At 35.6% G+C, this 21,606-nt stretch overlaps 1 protein-coding gene across 6 annotated transcripts in view; it reads left to right on the plus strand.

The window, feature by feature from the left end:
- The window catches only part of LOC127855831 (glycine--tRNA ligase-like), a 254,818-nt gene extending 235,082 nt beyond the window's left edge, over nucleotides 1–19,736 (plus strand). The window contains exons 11-17 of one of the 6 annotated variants that reach the window (XM_052391651.1): nucleotides 7,074–7,180; nucleotides 7,504–7,650; nucleotides 9,751–9,836; nucleotides 11,863–11,972; nucleotides 12,698–12,791; nucleotides 17,393–17,580; nucleotides 18,276–19,736. In XM_052391651.1, the coding sequence (XP_052247611.1) occupies nucleotides 7,074–7,180; nucleotides 7,504–7,650; nucleotides 9,751–9,836; nucleotides 11,863–11,972; nucleotides 12,698–12,791; nucleotides 17,393–17,580; nucleotides 18,276–18,383 (840 nt within the window). In that variant the 3' untranslated portion in view covers nucleotides 18,384–19,736. The remainder of the gene's footprint in view (nucleotides 1–7,073; nucleotides 7,181–7,503; nucleotides 7,651–9,750; nucleotides 9,837–11,862; nucleotides 11,973–12,697; nucleotides 12,792–17,392; nucleotides 17,581–18,275) is intronic. The other 5 variants (XM_052391647.1, XM_052391649.1, XM_052391648.1 and 2 more) reach the window with 5 other exon arrangements.
- The last annotated feature ends 1,870 nt before the right edge of the window (nucleotides 19,737–21,606 follow it).

Raw genomic sequence — 21,606 nt, forward strand, 5'->3', positions numbered from 1 at the left:
GTACCTGGCAAGTTGAATTTTACCTCGACCCTTGAATGACCTTGACTTCAAGGTCAAATTATTAAATTTTGCTAAAATTGCCATAACTTCTTTATTTATGATTAGATTTGATTGATACTTTGACAAAACTACTCTTACCTGACATACCACAATAGACTCCACCCAAACCATCCCCGTGCCCTCGCCCCCTCCCCCGAATCCCCCCCCTAATTTTTAATTTTTTTTTAAGATCATCTCACAAATGACCACCACACCCTCACACTATACCCCCCCCCCCCCACCCCAACCCGCAATTTTTTTTTTTTTAAACGGTTAAAAAAACACAAATATTTATTTTTATTATTTTATTTTTGAAATACCTTCCAACCATCGCACCCAAGAATCCCCCCCCCCACCAACACCCCCCACCCCGAATTTTTTAATTTTTTTGCATTTTTTTTCCGCATTCTTGGAAGATAATGTAATAAATGTCCACACCCCCACACTATACACCCCTCTTCACTCCACCACTCCCTCCTTTGTGATTGAAATTGAGAGTCCCTTCACCTTTAAAAAGAAAATAGATGAGCGGTCTGCACCCGCAAGGCAGTGCTCTTGTTTTATATTGTTTCAAAGGGGTATTATTTTTGTAGAAAATGGAAATACTCTCTGTCCAAGGCTGCAACTGAGAGATATTGTTTTTTTTTGTTTCTAGATTGACAACATGAATAAACATGAGATGGGTGAAACCTTGAAGAAGTTCAATATCAAGTCCCCAGTGACTGGGAATGACATCTCCGACCCCATAGACTTCAATCTGATGTTTGCCACAGCCATTGGACCTACTGGGACCCTCAAAGGGTATGTGAATGTGTGATTGTGCGGTGTGTGTGTGTGTGTAATAATATATAAGTGCTCAATTAACCCATACTACTTTACACTTACATTGGGCTATTAAAAATGATGTTTTTTTAGCCTCCACCTCACCCAACCCCAAATGAATTTAAGCAGAGTACGCCTGGCCAGTGTGTTTATTTCGTTCAAATTTGGGTCTGGTAGGAGGACCCATTCCTAATTGAAAAAAGTATATTTTTTTCCAAAATGGGGCGCAATTGAAGGGTCCCTAAAAGGAATTTTTTTAAATAAGAATCAGCATTGAATTAATCTCAAGTCAAGCTCTATATGTTGAAATCTAGTTAATATAATATTGAAATCACGTGTAGTCTCAATTTTAGTGTCTTTTGATGTTTGTCAAAAAAGATTCATCTGGGTGTCAAGATGGCTCTTAATAAAAAGGTCCTAATTTGTGTGTGTCACATGATATTAATCAATTTTAAGATTTGTACACCCTGTATTTCTAACATAGACTTTGTAATGATGTGCTTGCATACCCTACCAACCTATTGCAGGTACCTACGCCCGAGACTGCTCAGGGTATCTTTGTCAATTTAAGCGCCTCCTGGAGTTCAATGGAGGCAAGTTGCCTTTCGGTGGGGCCCAGATTGGATCTGCCTTCAGGAATGAGATCTCTCCTAGATCTGGGCTTATCAGAGTCAGGTATGGGTAACTCTGACAAGAAAACTTGGCAGGAATATTTCCCTTTTGATGATGTTTTACCAGTGTGTTGAACACTTTGTAGCAAACTTTGCAGGAATATTTCCACTTTTGATGATGTTTCACCAATCTGTAAAACTTTTTAAGCAAACTTTGCAGGAATAATTTCTTTAATGAAGTGCTTTTACCTATTTTCGTCTGGTGGCAAAATAATGACTGAATTTCCTATGTTACAATTTTCTTTTCTTCAACACATATTTGAATTTGTCTAGTGGAATACATTGCTATATTACTATATTCAAGCATTGAGGCAAACTTTTTCTAAATATGTACTGGTACTTCTGTCATGTATGTGGAACAATAAAACCAAGCATTTAACAAAAATGTTTAAGATCAATTTTTCCTCAACTTCCCTCTTGACCCTCATACAAACCAGCTTGGCTAATCTGCTTTTTTCTTCACCAGAGAGTTCACAATGGCTGAGATTGAGTACTTTGTGGACCCACACGAGAAGGATACGTTCCCCAAGTTTGACCTTGTGCGTGACCTCAAGGTGGGCGCTGTTTTCTGGCACTCTACAGATGGACGGGAAGGGGCCACAGGAGAGAGAAAACCCTGGGCCAGGCAGTTGCAGATAAGTAGCCTGGATGATAGAGAATCTTGTGTAGTAGGTGTGCAAAGGTGTTGTAAGTAGCCTGGATGATAGAGAATCTTGCGTAGTAGGTGTGCTAAGGTGTTGACATTTTTGTACTGTCTTTGTGAAGCTGCCTTATGCCTCTCAATTTATGAAAAAATGAGTGGCAAACTTTTGTAAATTATAGAAAAATAAATAAGCCACAAACTTTTCAAAACTGTGAAAAAGGGCCATTCTCTAAGAAAGAAAAAAAAGTTACGGTTACCTCTGTGTGTTCCTGCTTTATTACTGGGGACAGTTTGAGGGAGAAGGGCCAGTAAAGAAACACAACTAAAGGCAGTCTCATATGTATATAGGGACGACAACTATGGGGTATAAAACAGGGGCTGGGATTCAAAAGGAAAAGGGTAGGGCCCTGTGTTATCAAAGATTGTATAAATATAATTTAGTTTGAAATCTTAAGCTTAATAAATACATGGCCATGATTAAACTGCACCTTCAATTAGGACAAGATGACAAGGAAATGAAAACAATTTGTATGACCCCAAAGGGTGGCATATAGTTTTTAGCGCGGCTGTTTTCGGAGAACACCCAAGGTATTGTCATAGCCAGCTCGTTGTGTCGTGTTGTCCGCCATCTGCGATGTGCTAAAAAACCTTAACATTTTGTCAAGGTTTTGAACATTGGCTCTAAAATTAAAGTGCTTTCACCTACAACTTTGAAACTTCATATGTAGCTGCACCTTGATGAGTTCTACACGCCACACCCGTTTTTGGGTCACTAGGTCAAAGGTCAAGGTCACTGTGACCTCTAAAAAAATAATTCTGACAAGCTTTCATTTATTCAAAAATGCACCCGCAGCCAAGTGTTGGCACCCGTTATGGGTAGCTCTTGTTTAACTATCCGTTAGTCCGTCCGTCTGTCTGTCTTTCTGTCTGTCCGTCAGTCAGTCTGTCTGTCCATCCGTCCGAAACTTTAACATTGGTCATAACTTTTGTATATTGAAGATAGCAACTTGATATTTGGCATGCATGTGTATCTCATGGAGCTGCACATTTTGAGTGGTGAATGGTCAAGGTCTCAATGTGTGTATGATCATAATGAAAAGTAATTTGACTGCCACCAGTTGGACTGAATTATGGCACTTTGTCTTGTTGTACCACCGTAGAACTGTTATTGATTTGTCTGTAACCCAAACGTTGTTGAAACGACATCAGTATCTGTGACACATTTTCTAGTTTTACATAAGATTTTCAATGACTGTATATTTAAATGGCAAGTGTTGTTAGTGGGTACCCCTTTATATACTATATTTGACGTTTGTTGACAAAATAAGCATCCACCATGAGCAGAAGGGCCTTAAATGTTTTGTACGCCTTGATGCTGATTAATACAATAAAGTCATTTGTTGAATCCTGAAATGTTCTAATTACATTTTCTGGCACAGATATCCATTGTTTTAACATTTGTTGTCCTACAAAAAGTACTCTGTTTGCTAGTTGTAACAAAGACGATGTTTTTAATTAATTAAAAAAGTAATATTAAACCAATTACCCGGGTAGAATCCATGGATATAAATACATTGTATTGCCATTGCAATTTAAAGGTGATGTAGTGTTTTTTCATTACAGCAGGATTTTGCCCAGGGCCTAATGTCAAAACTAGCCACACTATTGAACACTTGTTAGGAAAATGAAATACATTTACTGATACACCATCATGACATATAATGATTTGTGCTGATTTAGTATATAGGTAGATGTAATCAGCGTAGACTGACATTGTGTTCTACCATTGATTTATAACTCTGTCACTCATGTCAAGATATGACCATAAATATAATAGGTCATTGAGTGGTAAAAGTAACACAATCATAATAATTTATGTTGATGTTAATTTAAGCTGTTACATCACAGATGATGAGGCAGATATAGATGAGACCGGAAAACTTGTTTTATTTCTAGATTACGATAACAAACAGATTCACTTAAGTGTCTGAGAAGTTTTAAAATAAAATAAACAAGCAAAATTCGTTGAATTGATATCCCCCCGCCAATATGCTTCTGGACACAAAAAGTGTTATATTTTACACTCAAAAAAGCATTTTTTCAAGATACGAAGGGCCATAATTCCTTAATTATCCAATTGTGTACAATGAGATTTGGCGTGCATCATCCGCTTATCCATATATATACTCATACCAAGTTTCAATGAAATCCACCAAAGCACTTCCAAGATATGGCTCCGGACACAAAAAAGCATTTTTCCAAGCTACAAAGGGTCATAAACTCTTATAAACAGATGGTTCACAATGCCATTTGGTGTGCATCATCCTCTTATCCATATATATATATATATATATAGATATATATATATATATATATATATATATATATATATATATATATATATATTTACTCAAACCAAGTTTCATTGAAATCCGCCAAAGCACTTCCAAGATATGGCTCTGGACATAAAAGTCCATGACGGACGGACGGAAAGATGGACGGACGGACAACGCGAAAACAATATCCCTCCGCCTATGGCGGGGGATAACTATGTATCTACATGTAACTTAATTACTCTTTTGGGGGAAAGCCCCTCTAAAAATAGACATTTTTTTCGGGTAATTGTTAGTAATGGCCTTTGTTGTGGTCATGCCAAATGAGATTGATTTCAGATAATAAAGAATTTTCAAAGATTTTAATTTAGGTTGATTTATTATTTTCTTTATAACCTGCAATGCATTGCAAAATATCATGCCAAGAATATTTTAACACCAGTTGTAAATAGCTGATTATGTTGAGGCGTTATGTACGGATTTAATTTAAAATTGTATTTATTTCAGGCATATAAAAAAACTTTGACCGTTTGCTGGCAGTAAACCTAGTTTAAATTATTTTTTGCTTAAAGTAGGTGTTCTGTTGTAAAATAAGCAAATTAGAGCAAGAATTTCTCTTCTGCAAGATTTTTTGGAGTTTCGTGGTTTGCCAAAGAATATATCATGGTATATGGGTTTAAGTAGTTTTAGCTCACCCTGAGGTAGGTATTGTTTATTATTATGTGCACATTTGTTTGGAATCTTAAGTTCTGATATAAGTTCTGACAATTATCTTCTTGCCAATGATTAAACAGCAAACATTGCCCCTGTAAGCTCAGAGAATTCATAACAACTGCATTGTCTTCTTCAGGGTACAATTGCAAATGAGAGCCTTGCCTACTTCTTGGGCAGGATCTACCTGTTTCTGGTCAAGGTGGGCATTGACACAAGAAGTTCCGCTTCCGTCAGCACCTCCCCAATGAGATGGCCCACTACGCGTGCGACTGCTGGGATGCAGAGCTCAAGACTTCATATGTAGGTTTTCAGCCTCTCTTGATTTTGTTTTATTTACTGCTCTTAAATTTGTATGCCTTCCTTAATTTTGCTGATGAAAATTTAAGTGAACTTTTCCATCGGCTTTTCATATATTTCTAGTATTTGCTTTATTCAAATTTATTCATTTGTATAATTATCAGGATCAATCCAAAATCAAAAGCTGAAGTATTAATTTTTTTCTTGGTAAAACATTGCTAGGTATAATGGGTTGCTAATGAAAGTCTCTTAGTTGGTAGACCACAGGGTTTTCGAAGCTCTGATATAGCCGTAACATTGGCATTTCACAGTATGATAATTAGTCTGTCTGTCCATCACATTACATCTTGTCTAGACTAACTTTAGGGAGATGTCAGGAAATTTCAGCAATTTGTTTTTCTTCTTTATAAAGTACCGGCAAACTGCACTTTCCCAAAAAGAAAAAAAACAATTTCCCAATTGCTGTCAAAAAAAAAGGAAGCTAAAAAAAAAAATTTTTTAATATAAAATGCATCATTTACTTAGTTTCTCTATGCAGCTGTATGGCTTGAACCTAAGTTAATATAATATTCACAACTTGACAATATTTAGTTACATGTATCAATTTTAAAGTATTTGGCAGCAAACATACACCAATTTCCCAATATGAAGACTTCACAACGCGAATTTTCCCAATTTATATATTTTTTTTTCCCAATTGGGCTGATACTTGTACACTCCAATTAGGTAAAACAATCACTGAATTTTAAAGTAATTTGAGACATAAATGATCACACGCAGAAGATGGCATGTCAAAGGCAGCACATGCTCTCCTAGCTTTAAGGTCAAGGTCTCTGTTAGAGGTTGAAGGCATATGTGAGAATAACGCAGCTTGTTCAGACTTTAACATCATCATTTCTACAAGCATTCGTGACAGTTATCTCTTCAGATTGCCAACAATAATCTAGTTGACTGTTTTGTGCAAAATTTCATAGAAATTTTTAAATAATTGTATTAACACTTTTATGAAAGTCAACTTCATAAATACAAACATTGTCACAGCAAATTGTAGAAAAATAGCTGTTGCATAATTTAAATTGGCCATGCTCTGTAAAAAGAGGGTTTAATACAAGTGTGTAAAGTGTCATCCCAGATTAGCCTGTGCAGTCTGCACAGGCTAATCAGGAACACTCGAGTTTTATGGTTTTTTCGTTAAAAAGTTTCTTCTTAGCAAAAATCCAGTTCAAGCGGAAAGTTTCATCCTTGATAAGCCTGTGCGGGCTTATCTGGGATGACACTTTACACACATGCAGTAAACACCCTTCTCACAGAGCGTGACCCAAATAATCTTTTTAACCAGTTCCTTTCTAAAATCTGGCAGATTAATTAAACAATATTATTGAATAGCTTATTGTTAACCTTGAAGTGAAATACCAGTAGCAATGCTCTTATGAAAATATCTTTTGGTAATTTATTATATCATATAATTTGGATTATTTACAAACTTTATATGCATCTCTCTTTCAAAGTGTGGAGCAGTAATTTATTAAAGCGTGCATGTGTTCTTGTGTCCAGGGATGGATAGAGTGTGTAGGTTGTGCAGACAGATCTTGTTACGACTTGACGCAGCATTCTAAAGCCACTGGACAGAAGCTGGTGGCGGAGAGGAAACTGGCTGAACCCATATCCTTTATAAATGAGCTACCAACCTTCGATTATAATTACTACTTGTATTCTCAATTTGTATGGAACATTTCATTTTTATTGGTATTGTCTGTAAAGTTAGAAACTTGATCGTGTATGGTTGAAAATGATATCAGATCACTAGATCTTCTTATTTAAGAAAAAGTTTTTAAACACTTAAGAGAAATCAAAATAGTTATCTTTACTTGTTGAAACTTGCTCAAAACAATTTTTCAAAATGGTGTCTCAGCTTTGCCTTAAACTTGGTCAAGTTTGATCAAAATGTTTGAACATAACTAAATATAATCCTTAACTTATCCTACAAAAACATCAATGTGGTTGAGTGCAAAGTGAACAAAGGTGTGATCGGGAAAGTGTTCAAGACTGAGGCCAAGCTGATCAGTGAGCATCTGTCTGGTCTGGCATCAGAAGAGGTTGATGTGATCGATAAAACTTTGCAGGGGAAAGGGTAGGTATTTAGTGAGACCATATGTCTATTATTTTTTAATGCTATATAAGGAATAACAGGTTGCTGCCTGATCTTTTTGTAATATATCAGCGAGGCTTAGAATAATATAACGTCATTTTATTCGCGCCGAGCCTGATATATTACAAAAAGATCAGGCAATAACCTGTTTTTCTGTTTATCATACCTCTACATCATCGATTTAAAAGAAAAAAAATACTTAAAAACTGCAGTTTTAGCGGGAAAGAATATGACTTTTGTCGTTTGACATGTTAATAATTACGTAATGACCACGCGCAATTAATATTTAAAAATATTGTTTTCTGCTGTTTGTTTTGCATTTTGTGTTTAAAATATATTACATCTAGGTATCAGATTGTTAGTTTTGGTTAATCTAATTCGATTTTACTAAAAATGATTACTTTATAGTTGATTCTGAGTAATATGACCATCCTCCCCACATGACTGATATAAGAAATTCTTGTTGACCATGATATAAAAAAATATATCGGGCAACGTTATATCAGACAGATATCAATGCGGTGATGTGATAAAGCAGTGTTTTCCATTGTTACCAAGATATGTACTGATTATTGATGATATTTAGAGGCTGTAAATGTGTGTCATGGGTGCCCAGATGATGTTTAGAGGCTGTATATTTGTATCATGGGTGCCCAGATGATGTTTAGAGGTTTTAGAGTTGTATCATGGGTGCCCAGATGATGTTTAGAGGCTGTAGATTTGTATCATGGGTGCCTAGATGATCTTTAGAGGTTGTAGATTTGTATCATGGGTGCCCAGATGATGTTTAGAGACTGTAGATTTGTATCATGGGTGCCCAGATGATGTTTAGAGGCTGTATATTTGTATCATGGGTGCCCAAATGGTGTAGAGGTTTGAGATTTGTATCATGGGTGCCCAGATGATATTAAGAGGCTGTAGATTTGTATCATGGGTGCCCAGATAATATTTAGAGGCTGTAGATTTGTATCATGGGTGCCCAGATGATGTTTAGAGGTTGTAGATTTGTATCATGGGTGCCCAGATGATGTTTATAGGCTGTATATTTGTATCATGGGTGCCCAGATAATATTTAGAGGCTGTAGATGTGTGTCATTGGTGTCCAGATGATGTTTAGAGGCTGTAGATTTGTATCATGGGTGCCCAGATGATATTTAGAGGTTGTAGATTTGTATCATGGGTGCCAAGATGATGTTTAGAGGCTGTAGATTTGTATCATGGGTGCCCACATGATATTTAGAGGCTGTAGATTTGTATCATGGGTGCCCAGATTATATTTAAAGGCTGTAGATTTGTATCATTGGTGCCCAGATGATATTTAGAGGCTGTAGATTTGTATCATGGGTGCCCAGATGATATTAAGAGGCTGTATATTTGTATCATGGGTGCCCAGATGATCTTTAGAGGTTGTAGATTTGTATCATGGGTGCCCAAATGATATTTAGAGGCTGTAGATTTGTATCATGGGTGCCCAGATGATGTTTAGAGGTTGTAGATTTGTATCATGGGTGCCTAGATGATCTTTAGAGGTTGTAGATTTGAATCATGGGTGCCCAGATGATGTTTAGAGGCTGTAGATTTGTATCATGGGTGCCCAAATGATATTTAGAGGCTGTAGATTTGTATCATGGGTGCCCAGATGATGTTTAGAGGTTGTAGATTTGTTTCATGGGTGCCTAGATGATCTTTAGAGGTTGTAGATTTGTATCATGGGTGCCCAGATGATGTTTAGAGGCTGTAGATTTGTATCATGGTTGCCCAGATGATATTTCAAGGCTATTGATTGGTATATTGTGTATTCCAGTGATGTTTAAAGGCTATTGAAGGGTATTAAAGTTGTAACGATGATGTTTAGATGCTGTTTATGGGTATTATGTGATTTTCTGGCTATACTTATTATATTATATAATTATATTAGAGGCTCAAGATAAGTATTATAGGTATTAAAATTATACTTAAATGTAACAGCTATCGTGATATTCAGGCATGGATACAAGATTTTGAGTTAGATTGGCCATGGAAATCTTAATTGATAAGTGTCTACTGGTAAGTTCTAATGTTTTTGCTTCTATTTTCTATCAGTGAGGCAGAAATCTCTATAAAGGGGCAGTTGTTTACTCTGAAGCCAGACATGCTGTCAGTGTCCAGATTTGAGAAGACCATTCATGGTAAGGTTCTTCTATTGTCTCATTGTCGGCTTTTGTATGCTTTGAGGATTGATTGCACGTTCAGAAGTATCATTTCCTGTATTGGTATAACCAATATTGATGCTTTCAGCTCCTTTTGCAACCCAAGTATCGTCCCTTTAGTCTGGTAAACATAAAAAGTGTGCAAATCTTTTGAATGTACTAGGCCAGTCAAGCTTTCCACCAGGGTTGCCACTTAACTTGAAAAGTCAGGGAAATTTGATTTTTTTTCAAGGTCAGTGAAAAGTCGGGGAATAAAAAAAAATGGTCAGTGAAAAATGAAAAATTCAGAAAAGTCAGTGAAAAGTCAGGGAAAAATAAAATGTTGGGTTGATGCATAAGTTTTTTAGTGGCTATGGCAGTCTTCAGGTATCATTTGTTTTAGTAGATTTATAAGAAAAGCATGGAGAAAAAGTTGAAAATGTAAAATCTTTGAGAAATCGTTGTTGCACAATACTGTTTGCCAAAGACCATGGCTAGTTGAAATAACTTTTGGTACTAAGTTCTAACAGTTATGTACATATATTTATTTCTATTAACATTTTCCATTGCCCATACTCATATGTATTCACCTATGCTTGTGTTAGATGTTAAAGAATGATCATATATATATATATATACTCTTTATTTCCACTTCTCAGTGATTTTGAAACATAAAATATAAAAAAGCAGCAAATATACATTCACATATATAAACATAGAATCAAGTACTATTTACATAAACCATAATTTACATATGAATATTGTGTATAAAGAGATCCACAAGACGTCTGTTTGTTTTAAAGCACATTACAGTTAATTTTACGTAACAAACATATGAATGAAGTTACATATACTTCTGGTTGTCTCGTCATCGAGGGTGTTTGCCGCTGATAGCAATAGTGTCACCATATCATATGAGTTTGTATTGGGGAGAATGTTACACGCTCGTAGGATTGTCAGTCTATATTCTATTAATCTTTGACACGAGGCGATGGCATGAGTGTCGCTGTCTAGGATTATGTGACCACAGCTGCAAAAAACATCACATGTATCTACCTATAGAAGTATGTTTTGTTCATAGATTTTGAGACATAATCATATTATGTGGTGGTTGTACATGATAACTTTTTATGCGCCCGGATCGAATGATGGAGAGTATATCATTTTTGGCCTGTCTGTCTGTCCCAAAACTTTAACCTTGGTCATAACTTTTGCAATATTGAGATAGCAACTTGATATTTGGTATGCATGTGTATCTCATGGAGCTGCACATTTTGAGTGGTGAAAGGTCAAGGTCATACTTTAAGGCCAAAGGTCAAATATATGGCTTCAAGGTGGCGCGGTAGGGGGCATTGTGTTTCACAAACACAGCTCTTGTTTATCTTTGGTTTTGTGATATTTACTATATAGCCTTGCATCATGCATAGTTTAGTGTACAAGTAGTACTGCTTTGTTATTTGTTAAATATTTTATTTTAAAGAATAAAATAAACATTAAATGGAGGGATTCTGTCGGCTGTATGGGGAGGAGGAGGCCGAATATGCTGCGAAATTAGTCAGTGAAAACCAAGATTTGGTCAGGGAAAAGTCAGTGAAAAGTCAGGGAATTTTATTCCATCAGGTTGGTGGCAACCCTGTCAACCAAGGCCCCTTTTATTATCCTAAACTTTTCCTATATTTTTTGTTCTTTTCAGATGATTTTTTTTCTTGTGAGTTTTGAGTTAAATGCCCCCATCAATTAAAGAATGTTGAAAGGGTTTTAAATGTTTGCCCTATGCATCTGTTTGTATTTTTTGGGGTGACAGCTCATAAAATAATAGTCAGTTCTTTAATTAGTGTTCTCTTGTTACATTTGTAATAAAATACAATCAGCATTCAGGGTGAAGGTTAATTTCAATCAACTTGTATAAAATCACACCCATTCTTCCTTTATGTTGCATACAATTTTACTTAAATATATCAAAATATGTGTTGGAGATGACAATTTCGAATGTATATTGATGATTTTTTGTGTGTTATCTATGTAGTTGAAGAGTTTACGCCATCAGTCATTGAGCCCTCGTTTGGTATCGGCCGAGTCATGTACTCGTTGTTTGAACACAACTTTAAGACCAGAGAGGGTGACGAGCAGAGAACGGTATGTAACATTGTCAATGAAATACAGAATACTAGTTTAGTCTTAAATGCAGTCTACTAGGTTAGACTTAAATACAGAATACTAGGTTAGTCCTGAATATAGACATCTAGGTTAGTATTGAATATAAAATACTTTGATAATCTTGAATACATTATTTTAGGTTAGATACTATAGGAAATTATTGAATACAGATTAAAAAAATAGTCTTGAATACATTATTTATACCAGGTTAGTCTTAAATACATACCGGTAATACTATGATAGTCTTTAATAAGGACTACTAGGCAAGTCTTGAATACAGACAATTAGGTAGTCTTGAATGCAGACTACTAGGTTAGTATTTAATTCAGAATACTTGGTTAGTCTCGAATACATAATACTTGGTTAGTCTTGAATACAGATAAGATTATTTAGCACGGCTAAAAAAACATGACCCATGAGCCTTGTTAGTGGTACATGAACAATGAGCATGGTTAAGTGTTAACTGTTTTCTTGCTGAGCAAATACTCTTCTCTGTATTGAATATTAACATGAAATTCTATAACTGCCATAATTTTAACAACCTTTTCTGTAATGACTGTTAGTACAAAAAGCAACTACAGACAATTTAATAAAACAGTATCAATTGTTGTATTTGTTCTGTGCATGAAACGATTTTAGCAATGCTGAAGTAAGTTTACACCGTACAGGTATGAAAACAGTTAGATGGTGTTGTTTTTTTTCAGTACCTTGCCCTACCACCGATCATTGCGCCATACAAGTGCTCAGTCCTGCCACTCAGTAACAACGCAGAGTTACTGCCCTTTATCAGTCAGATATGTAAGTATTCTTCTTGTGTTACTGCCCTGTGTCAGTCAAATTTGTACGTGTTCTGAGTAACTGCCCATTGTCAGTCAGATATGTAAGTGTTATGAGTAATTGCTGTTGGTAAATCTGATATGAATGTATTTTGGGTTACTGCCCTTTGTCAGTCAGATATGGAAGTGTTTTTCTTATGTTTCATTTCACATGTTCTGTTTTTAGCTCACCTGAGCAAAACATGATCGCTTTTGTCCGTTGTCTGTCGTGTGTTGTGCGGCATCAACATTTGCCTTGTTAACTCTCTAGAGGCCACATTTATTGTCCAATCTTCATGAAATTTGGTCAGAAGATTGGTCTCAATGATATCTTGGATGAATTTGAAAATGGTAACGTTTGCTTGAAAAACATGGCTGCCAAGGGGCAGGGCATTTTTCCTTATATGGCTATAGTAAAATCTTGTTAACACTCTAGTGGCCACACTTATTGTCTGATCTTCATGAAACTTGGTCATAAGATTCATTCCAATAATATCTTGGACAAGTTCGAAAATGATGCCAGTTGGTTGAAAAACATGGCCGCCGGGGGGCAGGGCGTTTTTCCTTATATGGCTATAGTAAAACCTTGTTAACACTCTAGAGGCTACATTTATTTTCCGATCTTCATGAAACTTGCTCAGAAGATTTGTTCCATTGATATCTTGGATGAGTTCAAAAATGGTAATCTTTGCTTAAAAAAACATGGCTTCAAAGGGGCGTGGCATTTTTAACCAGGTTTTCCGAAGGAAAAAACTGGTTATTAGATTGGCGAATGCGGGCGGGCTGGCTGGCTGGCGGGCTGGCTGGCTGGCGGAATAAGCTTGTCCGGGCCATAACTATGTCGTTCATTGTCAGATTTTAAAATCATTTGGCACATTTGGTCACCATCATTGGACGGTGTGTCGCGCGAAATAATTACGTCGATATCTCCAAGGTCAAGGTCACACTTTGAGTTCAAAGGTCAAAAATGGCCATAAATGAGCTTGTCCGAGCCATAACTATGTCGTTCATCGTCAGATTTTTAAATCATTTGGCACATTTGTTCACCATCATTGGACGGTGTGTCGCGCGAAATAATTACGTCGATATCTCCAAGGTCAAGGTCACACTTTGAGTTCAAAGGTCAAAAATGGCCATAAATGAGCTTGTCCTGGCCATAACTATGTCATTCATTGTGAGATTTTAAAATCATTTGGCACATTTGTTCACCATCATGGGACGGTGTGTCCCACGAAAGAATCACGTCAATATCTCCAATGTCAAGGTCGCCACGACTAAAAATAGATTAAAAAAAAAAAAAAAACATACAAAGGGGGTTAATTTTTTTTGGTCATTTCAAAAGTTCAGTTTGAGTTTTCTCCCTTTATCAGATTTTTTTTTCACAATGAAAACCTGGTTTTGTGACAATTTTGTCCCTTGTTCCTTATATGGCTATAGTAAAATCTTGTTAACACTCTAGAGACCACATTTATGTTCCAATCTTCATGAAACTTGGTCAGAGGATTCATCCTGATAATATCTTGGACAAGTTCGAAAATGATGCCGGCTGGTTGAAAAAAATGGCCGCCAGGGGGCGGGGCATTTTTCCATATATGGCTATGGTAAAACCTTGTTTACACTCTAGAGGCCACATTTATTTTCCGATCTTAATGAAACTTGCTCAAAAGATTTGTCCCAATGATATCTTGGATGAGGTCAAAAATGGTAACCTTTGCTTGAAAAACATGGCTGCCATGGGGCAGGGCATTTTTCATTATATGGCTTTATATGGCTATAGTAAAATCTCGTCAACACTCTAGAGGCCACATTGATTGTCCAATCTTCATGAAACGTGGTCAGAAGATTCATCCCAATAATATCTTAGACAAGTTTGAAAATGATGCCGGTTGGTTGAAAAACATGGCCATTTTTCATATATGGCTATAGTAAAACCTTGTTAACACTCTAAAGGCCATATTTATTGTCCAATCTTGATGAAATATAGTCAGAAGATTTGTCTTAATGATATCTTGGATGAGTTCGAAAATGGTTACGTTTGCTTGAAAAACATGGCTGCCAAGGGGCGGGGCATTTTTCCTTATATGGCTATATAAAGCTGTAGTAAAATATTGTTAACACTCTAAAGGCCATATTTATAGTCCAATCTTCATGAAACTCAGTCAGAAGATTCATCTTAATAATATCCTGGATGAGTTTAAAAATGATTCCGGTTGGTTGAAAAACATGGCCACCACGGGGTCGGGGCTATTTTCCTTATATGGCTATAGTAAAACCTTATAACACTCTAGAGGTCACATTTATTTTCCGATCATCATGAAACTTGGTCAGAAGATTTGTCCCAAAGATATCTTGGATGAGTTCGAAAATGGTTTTGGTTGCTTTAAAACCATGGCCACCAGGGGCGGGGCATTTTTCCTTATATGGCTATGTGTGGCTATAGTAAAACCTTCTTAACACTCTAGAGGCCACATTTATTGTCCAATCTTCATGAAATTTGGTCAGAAGATTGGTCTCAATGATATCTTGGATGAGTATTAAAATAATTATGTTTGCTTGAAAAAAAAGGCTTCCAAGGGGCGGGGTATTTTCCTTATATGGCTATAGTAAAAGCTTGTTAACACTCTAGAGGCCACATTTACTGTCCGATCTTAATGAAACTTGGTCAGAGGATTCATCCCAATAATATCTTGGACGAGTTCAAAAATGATGCCGGTTGGTTGAAAAACATGGCTGCCAGTGGGCGGGGCATTTTTCCTTATATGGCTATAGTAAAACCTTGTCAACACTCTAGAGGCCTTATTTATTTTCCGATCTTCATGAAACTTGGTCAGAAGATTTGTCCCAATAATATCTTGTTATCTCTGTCCATCCATCTGTCTGTCACACTTTGCGTTTAGGTTTCGAAAAATGCTCATTACTTCTATGTCGCTTCAGATAGCAATTTCATATTTGGCATGCATGTGTATATGGACAAGGCCTTTCCATATGCACACAAATTTTGACCCCTGTGACCTTGAACTTAGGGTCAGCGTTTAGGTTTCGAAAGCTCATAACTTCTGTCAAGCGTTTATAGGGGGCATAAGTCATCCTATGGTGACAGCTCTTGTTTAAACATCAAACATTATATTTATATTTAAGTTGTGGTGTATAATAAATGGAATATTGAGCTTTGTTTATTGTTGATCAAGTATCAGTCTCGTAGTTTGTAATTTTGTCAATAACCACCTGACTGATACATACTCAAAGAAAAATTAACTTGGATTATAATCTGTATGTGACAGTTGTAAATTGCAAAAAGTGTTTCGACTTGTACTCCCACTAATATTTATGCCCCCCTTCGAAGAAGAGGGGGTATATTGCTTTGCTCATGTCGGTCGGTCTGTCGGTCTGTCCACCAGGTGGTTGTCAGACGATAACTCAAGAACGCTTGGGCCTAGGATCATGAAACTTCATAGGTACATTGATCATGACTAGCAGATGACCCCTATAGATTTTGAGGTCACTAGGTCAAAGGTCAAGGTCACGGTGACCCGAAATAGTAAAATGGTTTCCGGATGATAACTCAAGAACGCTTAGGCCTAGGATCATGAAACTTGATAGGTAGATTGATCATGACTCGCAGATGACCCCTATTGATTTTCAGGTCACTATGTCAAAGGTCAAGGTCTAAGTGACCCGAAATAGTAAAATGGTTTCCGGATAACTCAAGAACGCTTAGGCCTAGGATCATGAAACTTGATAGGTAGATTGATCATGACTAGCAGATGACCCCTATTGATTTTCAGGTCACTAGGTCAAAGGTCAAGATCACAGTGACCCTAAATAGTAAAATGGTTTCCTGATGATAACTCAAGAACGCTTAGGCCTAGGATGATGAAACTTCATAAGTACATTGATCATGACTCGCAGATGACCCCTAATGATTTTCAGGTCACTAGGTCAAAGGTCAAGGTCATGATGACCCGAAATAGTAAAATGGTTTCCGGATGATAACTGAAGAACGCTTATTCCTAGGATCATGAAACTTGATAGGTAGATTGATCATGACTCGCAGATGACCCCTATTGATTTTCAGGTCACTAGGTCAAAGGTCAAGGTCACGGTGACCCTAAATAGTAAAATGGTGTCCGGATGATAACTCAAGAACGCTTATTGCTAGGATCATGAAACTTCATAGGTACATTGATCATGACTGGCAGATGACCCCTATTGATTTTCAGGTCACTAGGTCAAAGGTCAAGGTCACAGTGACAAAAAACGTATTCACACAATTGCTCTCACTACAACGGAGAGCCCATATGGGGGGCATGCATGTTTTACAAACAGCCCTTGTTATAGAAATGAAAGTTTTGGAAATTAAAAAATAAGTGGAACAAATTAAGTGTCGTCTTATATCTTTTTATTATGTTTTGTGAATAATGGCTAAGATTTTATTGTCCCCTACCAGTTTCACCGGAGGGGATAATGGTGGAGCCGGTAGGGGACATATAAAATTGCTTGGCAATAGTCTTGTTTTGTTTATTTCTTATGGAATCAAAGCAAGTAAAAACATACTTAAAAAAACACATATATTTATATTGTTAGCGCGAGACCTGCTGAACTTTGACATCTCGCACAAAGTGGACAGCTCGAGTGGGTCCATTGGTCGACGCTACGCCCGTACCGATGCTATCTCGATACCATACGGTATCACTGTGGACTTTGACACTCTCAAGGAGCCACACTCAGCCACTCTTAGGGAGCGAGACACCATGAAACAAATCAGGGCACCTGTAAGTGGTTTCAGAAAAAGGACTTTTCATTGAAAAAAGCTAGAATGAGTGTTGCCCGATTCATTAAAGTATGTATTACATTAAAGCAAGCAAAATGACACTGTCATTAAGACCGGTGTTTAAGATATATGTGCATTCAAAATGGTAAATTAAAATTGTTAAAATAACAAAGCCTTTGTGACATTTTTGTGGATAATTTGAAACTTATATCTACAATGTTGTGTTTTAAATAATATATTTATTTCTAAAGCCTGAATGGTCACTTGGTAAAGTGTTTGATTTTTCTTCCAAACAACAACAAAAAGTTGTTGAACTTATTTTCATTCTCTTATGATGTACTCTTGTATGTACAAAGGATACATATTGATATTTGTAAATTATGATTTAGTTCATTAAAAAATCGTGAGACAAATTCAAATTATGAAACATTTTTAAGAAAAACAAATATGAAGAGCAAACCTCTTGGATTAGTCATTTTGAACCATTCTTTTCATTCACTTTGTACTTTTGTCATATTGCTGTTTATTTCATGAACAATATGTTCATAACTGTCTTTATGTGGCTTAAAAATTAAGTTGTTACTAAAATTATTTAAATGTAGATTTTTCACAGGACAATTTTTTTATTTGTATGGCTACTTACACATTTGTCATAAGAAATCGTGTTAAGAAAACTTTCATTATTCGGTATTTCAGATCTCAGAGCTAGCCGAGATTGTTCGCGATCTAGCCCAGCAGAGACGAACCTGGGACAATATTCTCAGCAGCTACCCTGTGTTCGAGCAACAAGAATCAACAAAATAAATCACCATGGTAACAGACAGTCCCTAGCAACACTGCATAGCGCTTTCACACCTGACTTTTTAAAATTAGTGTTCATCATTTTGTAATGGCTATACTATTTCAGTTATAAAATGCTTTTTAATGGATTATTAAATATATTTTATATTTTTCTCTTTTCTTGTAAAGAATGAGTTTGGAAGTGGTTTCGGTTTATGCAGACAATAACTTGAGAAATTGTGTGAGATCCTTATGAAATTTTAAGGTGGATTAAAGAAAGAAAAAAACAGAAAAAATGTTTTCTTCATGACCATTTTGTCTTTTATGGACAATGTCCTGTCAAGGTACACATCTGACTGCTAAGGTCAACTTTGTGTAAGGTCATTTATAAAAGATCTGCATAACAACAGATAAATGTATTGATCAATGAAGCTCAAAAGCTTTTTGATCTTACACATAATGTATTAAATATGAACAAGTATTTTTGTATTGCCATTTTTGTATTTATATGATTTGTAGGCACGGTTAAAATACTTTTTACTCATTGTCATCTTTCTTATCTGGCTATGTTGATTTTGATGAAGACCTAGTTCTAAATGACTTTTTGGTGATTTCATGACATGTAGTTAGTGTAGTTTAAACAAAAAAAATGTAAGTCATATAATGTGTGTTTTTTATGTTTAAATCAAATTAACAAACACAACCTTTCATTTGGAAAAGAAAGGTTAGCAAATGAACAGAAATGCCTGCATAAAACATTTATGTTGCCGATCCAATCATATTGCTCATGTGAAGCCATATTTTTCTTGTGTTACTCATTCTATTTAGCAGTCATTTAAAATAATGAGAAATATTTGAAGAAAAAGTGGTTTAATTTGTGTAATTAACTTTTAATTATACAGATCCACATGATTGTTAACTAAATTAAAAACATCGATGGCCGAGGTACTGAAAACTTAAAGGAAATGGATCATGACTGTTCATTTTAGGATAAAGTTTTTTTTATCAATCAAAATTTAATTTGATATTTTTATTCATGTGTTTATAATATTCAAATATGTTCTGATCATGTTTGCAGGTATATTTCATTGTATTTTATGTCTTATTTAACAGACCGTTAGCTTTATTGGTCTTTGAACTTTTTTTAGCTACATGTACCAGATCAATTTCTGTTTCCATGATTTTGTTTCATTGGTATAAGAAATAAAGAGAATAAGTTCATTTATCAATGGATTAAACACGATTTGAATACCCTTTTGGTGTATCATTATATTTCACTGTTATGTATAATATAACTATTTGCAAATCTGTCATTGAAATTACTGTTGAACACTTATTACTGTACTGATTTTTGGATTAATAAAACAATAAAACATGTCCGTGTAATGTTTTATATGAAATTAGACTTCATACAAAGCAAAGATACATACTCGGGGTATCACCATTTGATGTTTGCAAATTTGCTAGTACGAATATCATAATTATTAATAATTTTACTTAACAAATTACAATGATTATTAATAATTGTACTAAACAAATTACGAAACTACGTACGAAACAAAAATTAATTTGCCAGCATTTTAACCATTTAAAGAATATTCTTGAGACTCAAAGGTCAAATACAAATTGACGAATTGTTTAATAAAACAATATACATACCAGTGGTTTGGCTAAATAGTGATGTTGCATGAATGGTAAACTTATTCACCAATTGGCAAAAACGACAACTTTCTTAACAATGATTACATGCATCGTCATAAATTCAAAAAAGAATTGCTAGTCTTATGTTCACACAATAGAAACAAAATTCATTAATATAAGCAAAATGTTAGAACTATCGTTTCATATGTGGATGATGATAAATGAAAATAGATAAATTACTGCAGCGTTTGCAACAGTTTGTATCGATATATAAAAAAAGTCTACTTTTAACTTAACGTGCTTTAATGTTTGAGAGCCAAAGTGGTCTAATAGTTGCGTGGTGTATTTTTCTCCCAAATGACTAGTTTGTATCCCGATGAAGCCTCGATTTTGTATTAAACTATATTTTCTTGATTCATTGTTGCGAACTGAAATAAATGGCATTATTCATATGTACACAAATGTTACCATTCCCCTTTCAAATAGTTCGTTTTGGCGAAACTTAGGTTAATGCCGTGTTTTGAAAATTGAACTCCGTAAGCTATCAATTACCAAAGCACTAAAAACAAAAAGCAAGGGTTGTTTAACGTTACGAATATTGATTTGAACATTATTTGGTTTCAATGACTACGTGACAGTTGAGAGCAAACAGCTGAATCCGTCTCACATATTCTTATTAAATGCAATAGTGAACACTTATACCATCGGCGAAAAGAAAGAAACTTATTTTGTCATATATAAACAATTTTTGAAATATCAAAGACTTTAGAAATATACATGTCGCGGTAAATTTACGCAAAATTAAAATAGTTAACTATGTGCTACGTTATTATCGCACAAAACAGCAGATGCGGCTTTTTATAGATCAGTGAATGTCGCCATGAAATACTAAATGTCGACCCCGCATGGCAGATAAAGTTAAAACAAACAAACATATGGTCCCTACTGAGATCCGTGTACTGCAACAAGCAATCTCATGTCAAGTGGTCGAGGACTGCATCTGTTATTTCCAACATCCTACTACGTGTAAGACAGGGTGGCATCCACTCAACGGAGCACTATAATATGGAACGCCAATGCTGCCTTCTGATGGCACTGGTCTTTATGTTCTGTGCATTTACTATGTTGTTTTGAGTAAACTACATTTTGTCCTGTAGAAACATCATTTTGTTCTGTACATTTTTCAGTATGCTATGTGCATTTGCAATATCGTTTTGTACTAACGACATTTTGTTAGGTGCATACATCATTTCGTTCTGTGCATTCGTCATTATGTTGTGTGAATTTACCAACCCGTTTTGTACTCACGACATTTTGTTAGGTGCATACATCATTTCGTTCTGTGCATTTGTCATTATGTTGTGTGCATTTACTAACTCGTTCTGTATTAACGACATTTCATTTAGTGCATACATCATTTCGTTGTGTGCACGTGTCATTATGTTGTGTGCATTTGTCATTATGTTGTGTGCATTTGTCATTATGTTGTGTGCATTTGTCATTATGTTGTGTGCATTTGTCATTATGCTGTGTGCATTTGTCATTATGTTGTGTGCATTTGTCATTATGTTGTGTGCATTTGTCATTATGTTGTGTGCATTTGTCA

The sequence above is a fragment of the Dreissena polymorpha genome, chromosome 13 (genome assembly GCF_020536995.1).
Source record: "Dreissena polymorpha isolate Duluth1 chromosome 13, UMN_Dpol_1.0, whole genome shotgun sequence".
In the NCBI taxonomy this organism is placed as follows: Eukaryota; Metazoa; Mollusca; class Bivalvia; order Myida; family Dreissenidae; genus Dreissena; species Dreissena polymorpha.